We start from the raw sequence: 8,762 nt of genomic DNA on the forward strand, positions 1-8,762 counted from the left end.
TTTAGACCTAACAATAGGTGTTGGAACCAAATGTGATATAGAAACTAAGCATAAAAATGGTATTCTTATGGCATGGGGCCATCATATCGAAATTCTGTATCTAGAAAATCAGAGAAGTTTTCTCTGTACAAAGTTCCTTAGCTGCCTCAGGCTTGATGACCCTGATGGTAAAAGGGTAAGTAAAATTTCAATTTGTGCAGAAAACTTGTGAATCATATATTGTGAATCATTCACAATTCTCTATAGATCAAAGGGTTTCGAAAGAGAAAACCATCAGCTCCCATAAATTGCCCAAATCTGCCTCCAAGTTTATGTTTATGTTAAAAAATCTTGGGTGGCAGTGAGAAGGGTGTCAAAATAGAAAAGCTTCTTCTCCTAAGCAGCAATGGTCTCTATCTTCCTCGTTTTGTTGGTGAGTTACAAATTAAGATGTTCTAAAAGAACAAAATTTCCAGATTTGTTGATTTCTAGAGAGAGACCTAGGGCGTTTCTGCACTTCCTGGGGCATCTCTGAACTTGGGCTCCTATGGATTTGGGCGAGAGTAATGGGCAAAGATGCGGGACGAGTGTTGCTTGGGCATTTTGGTCATTTCCTAAAAGGACTAAATATATCTAACCGGATACTCTCATTAGCCGGTCAGGAGGTTTTGAATCGGGTGTCCCTAGTAATGAAAAGGGGCGAATATATCAGCTCCCTTTCCTTTATTTTCAGACTTTCAGTTTTTCACTTTTCAGCCGTTTCATTCATCCTTTTTAACTTTTACTTTCAGTCTTTCACCGTTTCAATTTTCACTTTTCACGGAGGAAAGAAAAAGGGATTTTGGGGTTTTGTTCTTTTCTCTACCATTAACAACAACGGTGTGTATCTCTCAAGCTTTGAAGGTAAGGTTTGATTATGTTAGTTCATAAACTCACATATTACCCTAGAAAACACATGCATTAAATTTGGGGATTTTGCTTTTTTTTTTTTCATGAGATACCCATAAACCCTATCCACAAAAAATAGGGACAAATCAAAACCCCAATCTCTAACCTGATATCAGCTTCTTTGATTCCCAATATTCAAAGCTCACCCAAACCAAATCCAAGACTTCTAAAAGGGGTAAAATTAAGGAGACCCACTTGCCTCAAATGACAGAAATTTTTTTCAATCTCCCCAAAATACCATAGCATAGCCTGCAACATCCAAACCCTTCTCAGAAAGAATCCTACAGTGAATAACTAAGAGTTTTGGAAAAGACCCAAAACCCAATACATGAATTTCAAGCAGAAAACAGAAATTTTTTTTAGGGAAAATGGTTTTAGATAGAGATTCCCCAAAACCCAAAAAACAACTCAAAAAATAAACACCGAAAAATCAAGAAAGTTATTTTGAAGCATCAAGCATACCTTTTTGAGGGCTTTCGTTAGCTTTAAAGAGATAAATTGAGACCCATTTGTCAGATTGTAGGAGGATTAAATTTCAGAAATGAAAATTTTGAATTTGAAATAGTGTTGGAAAAAGGTTCTGGAATTTGTAGAAGAGTCTTTTTGCAGATGGTGAGGATTAAGAACTATTCCTCACCCCTTGTGAAGTTAGAATCTCTTTGTTTTAAGCAATGTTTATACATTGAATTGGGCTGGGCCTTCTTAAATATTAATGGGCTAAATGATCTAGATGGTTAGGATCAACCCTCTAACATTCAGATCGAAGGGTTAGGATCAGCCTATGGAAATGATTTTTGGGACACAACCTATTTCAGTCGTGGCCCATCTAATGGACAGTTTGGATCATCCTATGGTGCAGGCAATACTGTACTTTTAATAAAGTGAAGGCAATAAGTTTTCATGGTTTTGGATCATCCTATGGCCCATCTAATTGCGCTCCCCTTTTAGCGGAATTGTGGGCAAACTTAACACTTTTTGACGTGGGTGAAAAAATCCTCGCTCTATAAGTTTTCATGGTTTCCAAACATGGCCTTTTGTTTATGAATGCTTTTTATGTACAATTCAGAAACTCATTTACATTCTCCTGTATTAATCTCGCCTTGTATCTTTCTTGATTGTAATGAATGATGTTAAACTACCTAAACAATATCTATGGTTATTTTTACATGTTATACAGGAAATTATTTCAACAATGTCTGAGGATATTGTGGATGATGATGGAAATCACTCACCACCTAGCCTTAGACGACGTAAATTAAGGTCAATCATTTGGAATGATTTTGAAAAAGAAGAAGATTCAAATGGGGTTTTGTGGGCTAAATGCAAACATTGTAAGAGGAATCTCACGGGTTCAAGTACTAGTGGAACTACTCACTTAAAACGACATCTTGCGCATTGTCCTAAAAACAAAAATCAGGACGTAAGACAAAAAAATTTGTCTTGGGGTCAAGCAAAAACATATGGGAGTACTTGTATTAGTAATTTTAAGTTTGATCAAAATCAAAGCCGACAAAATCTTGCTCATATGATAATGTTGCACGAGTACCCCTTTAAAATGGTAGAACACCCCGGGTTTATTAAATTTGCTAAGAATCTTCAGCCGTTATTCAAGATGGTGTCTAGGAACACTATTAAGTCTGATTGCTTAGCGATTTATAAGAAAGAGAAAGAAAAGCTCTCTACAGTATTTGAAACTATTCCTGGTCGTATCAGCCTTACAACAGATATGTGGACATCCAACCAAACACTTGGATATATATGTCTCACAGCACATTTTGTTGATCATGACTGGGTGTTGAACAAGAGGATAATTAATTTTGCCGTGGAACCATCTCCTCACACTGCAATAAATTTATGTGACACAATTTATCGACAGTTATTAGAGTGGAAAATTGATGGAAAGATATCTACCATGACTGTAGATAATTTGACAACAAATGATAGCATGTGTGCCAAGTTGAAAGAAAAATTGCATGACACACTTCCACTTGAGGGTAAGTTTTTTCACGTTCGTTGTTGTGCACACATCTTAAACTTGGTTGTACAGAGTGGCTTGGAAGTGATTAATAATGTGATCCACAAGGTTCGTGAGAGTGTGAAGTATGTGAAGGCTTCACAATCACGTCAACAAATTTTTCAGGAATTGGCTAGAGTGTCAAAGATAAGTAGTGAAAAGAAGGTTTGCCTTGATGTTCCAACTAGGTGGAACTCGACATTCCTTATGTTACAAGTTGCACTAGAATATAAGGATGCATTTCTTCAAATGACACAGCGTGATCTGAATTATCAAGTAGCACCTACAAAAGATGAATGGGAAAATGCTAAAATTATTTGCAATTTTTTGAAAGTCTTTTATGATGCTACCAATATTTTTTCTGCTACCAAGTCTCCTACTGCAAATATATTTTTTCCTGAATTAGTATCAATTCGGTGTGCATTGCATGAGGCATATGTGTGCGATAAATTGTTTATGAGATCCATTGTTGAGAGAATGAAAGACAAGTTTGATAAGTATTGGGGAGAATGCAGCTTGATCTTATCGATTGCAGTAGTTTTAGATCCTAGGTACAAGTTGAAGCTATTGGAGTATTATTATCCTAAAATTTACTATTTTGAAAGAAGTGAGATGGAAATCCAAAAAGCCAAAAATGCCATTAGAGACCTTTACCGAGAGTATGAAAGAAAACAAGCTTCGTCTACCGAGAGATCATCTCTCTCAGGTTTTAATTTTGCAAATGAGGAAAGGGTAGGGCTCAACACTAATCCAAGTCGACAAGATAAAATGAATCTTTTTCACCAATTTGCTATAGAAAGTTCTTCAATGGTGGAAAGGAAGGGGGATTTAGATCATTATTTGGATGAAGCCATTATCATAGTTCCTCCCACGGATGAATTTGATGTATTGAGTTGGTGGAAGAGCAATGCACTCAACTATCCCACACTCTCTATAATGGCTCGTGACATCTTGGGGATTCCCATATCAACTGTAGCTTCTGAGTCTGCATTCAGTACTGGAGGTAGAGTATTAGATCAGTATCGTAGTTCATTACTTCCAGAGACGGTAGAGGCTCTCATTTGTGGGCAAGATTGGTTGCGGGCTTCAACTGATGGTACATATATATTCAATTTAAGTTTTTTATTATTCTAATTGTAGTTTATAAATGTGGTTTTTAATTTTTAACATTTGCTCCGTATACTTGTGAAAGGTTTGGCTAGTTCTACGAATTCTATCACAATTGGCGATGAAGACTAGAGGTGGTCTTTATAGTATTTTCTCTGAGACAGGTGAATAGTTGGTTACTTATTAGATGTTGCTTAATTTTTTGTTTTGCATTGTTGAATTTATGATTCACATATATTTAAATTAATTATTTTGTTCCTTTGTATGTTGGTGTAGGGTATATCGACAATGGATCGGAGATTTTTTTGTTTAGTTGTGCCAATCGCAAAAACAATGGATTGGAGATATTTTTGGTTTAGTTGTGCCAATTGCAAAACCAACATGGCAACATTGTGTTTTTGAGTTTGATATTTTTATTTATTACTTTGTGGTTACACGAATCTTGTCAACTTTTGCAGACCTATGTATTTATGGTGGGTTGATGTTATTATTAGTGAACTATTTACAAATGACTCATTTGATTTGTTGTCTTGGTCAAGCATCATTTTTCTTATTATAAGTTTCACTATTTCAGTTGAAAGTATACACAATTCTTAGAATTTGCAGGAATTTAGAAATGGTTTAGAAGAGCAATACTATTTTTAGATGGTTCCGCGTCATGCTGGTGAGGATTATCATGGTGAGTCTTTTTTTTTCTTGATTCATTTTCTCAGTTTTTACTTTCATTATGCTGGTCTATTGAACATATATGCCGTTATGAATATATTATTAGTTCATCAGTTTTTATTACTGAATGTTATTGTTATGAATCATATTTCTTGATAATAGTTATACATTATATTTGTGTATGTAATTTTGATTAGTTTTATTGTTTACAAGCATTATTTTACACATAGATTAAACATAGATAAATTTTTAATTTAGTAGAAGAAAATGCATAGAGACACACTAATAGTGGACTGCCATTCTTACTCGTTTAAAAAAAAATAGTTGTTTACTTAGCTTAGTGGGACATAATAGGACACTCCGATGGACGGTCCGAATTAAAATGGATCGTGATCATGACTTGGAAATTAGGATCCGAAGAACAATCCGAGTCCGACCCGACCGATAAGGAATTTGAATGGATCGTGACTGTGACATAGGTGGATCCGACCCGAAGTGGATCCGTTGACACCCCTAGTCTCGCGGAGATAGACCAAACTACACTTATCTCATTGAAAATGGCCAAAATACCCATATCTGATTGAAAATGACCAAAATACTCTTATATATCTAATGGGGAATAGACGAAATGAACTTGTCACATAAAATAGCCAAATTCTCTTGTATCTTAGCATTTTCAATGAGTTTGGGGAATTTGGTCATTTTCTTGAGGGGCGGATACTTTGTTTGTTTTTATCATTTTTATGGGAAGGGAATTTTAGTCATTTTTCGTGAGATGGAGTTTTTTTAATCATGAGATAGAGTTGTTTTGATCATTTTCTATGATATATGAGTGTTTTAGGACTCTTTTTTTTTAGCTGTTTTCTTTCTTTTTTTTAATTTTTTTCTCATTTTTCACATAAATTAGTTGTATCCGTGTAAAGTTTGATTATCACACAAATTTAGGGAAGTGATATATCCGCCCCTTTTGATTACTTGGGACACCCAGCAACAGTGTATCAATGACTGTAGAGGGGCTGATGTACTTCATGTCAGAAGAATTCATTGGGGCTGATTGCCACGTACATTGGCCCTGGGTGTCCCAAGTAATCAAAAGGGGCAGGTATATCACTTCCCCAAATTTACTATATCCATGTAAAGCATGTGTATCCACATAAAAAAGAGTAAAAAAGGAAAAAAAAAATCCTAAAACAACCCTATATCATAAAATGACCAAAATACCCTTATCTTTTAGAAAATGGCCAAAATACTCCTAGCTCGTAGAAAATAACCAAAAATGACCAAAAAATGCCATTATCTTAAGGAAAAACAACCCAAAAAACCCTACCTCATGGAAAATAAATAGAATACCCTCATTTTTATAGAAAATGATTAAAATACCCTTTCTCATATAGAAATGAGCAAAATATTGTTAATACCTGTGAGGTATGTGTGAGTCAAAGATGAGGGTGTCTTGGTCATTTTAATGAGATTGGTTGCTTTGGCCATTTTTACGAGATAAGGGGGTTGGCCTTATTCCATGAGTTAAAGGTATTTTGAACTATTTCTAAGAGATAAGGGTGATTTAATAATTTTGCATGACTAAGGGTATTTTGGTCATTTAGCTATGAGATAGGTGTTTTGCCCATTTTTACGAAATAGAGTTTTCTTGGTACTTTGGCTGTTTCATGAGATAAGTTATTTGGTCATTTATGGTAGGTGTAAGAAACCCCGTGGGATGCACGGGGCGGAAAAAATATGAAAAAGACTGATAAAAAACGAAATGTATTTTAAGTTGCAGAATTAGAAATAAAAATAAAAAAATAAGAGAATTTTAAAAAAAAACTGCAAAGAATTAGAATTAAAAAGAACCAAACAGAATTAGATGAATAGAGGGTCTAAAGGAAGTTAGTGCAGTGTGATTGATTGAGAGATAGGATTTAACAAATTGGCTTTAATTTATTCCCTCTCTAACATAATACTATAATATGAAATTTGCAGTCAAAATTACATCATACAACAACAGTTATTATGAAAATGGCAGGGATATGAAGGGCTATTTCCCAGATTATACGGATTAGAGAAGGAAAAGCTCGCTCAAACTTGATCCTTCATCGGAGGAAGGCCCTAAAGTGAAGGCACTAAATATTCAAAATTTCAATAAACTTGGGTGAGCTTACTGAAGATATATATATATATATATATATATATATATATATATATATATATATATATATATGAAAAAACGGTTCTTATACACATGTGTAGATAAGTTATCTACACACTAGCTTAAAATACAGTGGGGGCCACATTATTTGGGTGATCCAAACCATTCATTTTTAAGGCCCTCACATAGATAGGGTGTCGACAAAAAATCAGATCCATAGGATCATTCTAACCATTTGAACTGTGGAGGCAAAAATTTGACTAATTTGTGAAGGTTTAAAGACATCCATTTTACCTCCACAAATCGTAGGGTTGGGATGATCCTATGGATCTGATTTTTTGTAGACACCCTATCTATGTGAGGGCCTTTAAAATGGATGGCTTGAATCACCCAAACAATGTGGGCTCCCACTGTATTTTAAGCTAGTGTGTAGAGAACTCTCTACACATATGTGTAGGAACCTCTCTCTCTCTCTCTCTCTCTCTCTCTCTCTCTCTCTCTCTCTCTCTCTATATATATATATATATATATATATATATATATATATGAGAGAACATTTCCTACACACTTGTGTAGGTAAGTTACCTACACACTAGCTTAAAATACAGTGGGAGCCCACATTGTTTGGGTGATCCAAGCCATCCATTTTAAAGGCCCTCACATAGATGGGGTGTCTACAAAAAATCAGATCCATAGGATCATCCCAACCCTACGATTTGTGGAGGTAAAATGGATGTCTTTAAACCTTCACAAATTAGTCCATTTTTTGCCTCCACAGTTCGAATGGTTAGGATGATCCTATGGATCTGATTTTTTGTGGACACCCTATCTATGTGAGGATCATTCAAATGAATGGTTTGGATCACCCAAACAATGTGGGACCCCACTGTATTTTAAGCTAGTGTGTAGGTAACTTACCTACACAAGTGTGTAGGAAATGTTCTCTCTCTCTCTCTCTCTCTATATATATATATATATATATATATATATATATATATATATAGAGAGAGAGAGGAAAATGATTGTACGCTCTAGCGTACCAAGCTTATGGTACGCTCGAGTGCCCAATCACACGTGGGCCCACTTTGTTAGGATGATCCAAAGCATTTATTTGAAAGGCCCTTACATAGATGGGGTGTGTACCAAAAATCAACTCCATAGGATCATCCTAAACCATCCATTTGTAGAGGGCAAAATGGACAGACCACAAACCTGCCCATTTTTGCCCTCCACTTTTGGAGGGGTTAGGATGATTCAATGGAGCTGATTTTTTATACACACCCTATTTATGATAGGGCCTTGCAAATGAATGCTTTGGATCACCACAAAAAATGTGGGACCCATGTGAATGGGGTACTCGACCGTACCATAAGCTTGGTACGCTCGAGCGTACAATAAGCTTGGTACGCTCGAGCGTACAATCCTTTTCCTCATACATATATATATATATATATATATATATATATATATATATATATATATATATATATATATATATGGAGAGAGAGAGAGAGAAAAAAACGGTTCCTACACACATGTGTAGATAAGTTATCTACACACTAGCTTAAAATACAATGGGGGCCACATTATTTGGGTGATCCAAACCATTCATTTTTAAGGCCCTCACATAGATAGGGTGTCCACAAAAAATCAGATCCATAGGATCATCCTAACCATTCGAACTGTGGAGGCAAAAAATGGACTAATTTGTGAAGGTTTAAAGACATCCATTTTACCTCCACAAATCGTAGGGTGGGGATGATCCTATGAATCTGATTTTTTGTAGACACCCTATCTATGTGAGGGCCTTTAAAATGGATGGCTTGGATCACCCAAACAATGTGGGCCCCCACTGTATTTTAAGCTAGTGTGTAGAGAACTCTCTACACATATGTGTAGGAA

General features: G+C 35.5%; 1 protein-coding gene across 1 annotated transcript; it reads left to right on the forward strand.

The window, feature by feature from the left end:
• The first annotated feature begins 2,119 nt into the window (after nt 1-2,119).
• LOC143869962 (zinc finger BED domain-containing protein RICESLEEPER 2-like) lies at nt 2,120-4,180 on the forward strand. The gene is made up of 2 exons (XM_077376501.1): nt 2,120-4,037; nt 4,134-4,180. The coding sequence occupies exons 1-2, from the start codon at nt 2,120-2,122 to the stop codon at nt 4,178-4,180; spliced, it is 1,965 nt and encodes a 654-aa protein (XP_077232616.1).
• Nucleotides 4,181-8,762: the final 4,582 nt, after the last annotated feature.

The sequence above is a fragment of the Tasmannia lanceolata genome, unplaced genomic scaffold, assembly GCF_043159265.1.
Source record: "Tasmannia lanceolata isolate RefF3 unplaced genomic scaffold, GAP_Taslan_0.1 ptg000003l, whole genome shotgun sequence".
Classification (NCBI taxonomy): domain Eukaryota; kingdom Viridiplantae; phylum Streptophyta; class Magnoliopsida; order Canellales; family Winteraceae; genus Tasmannia; species Tasmannia lanceolata.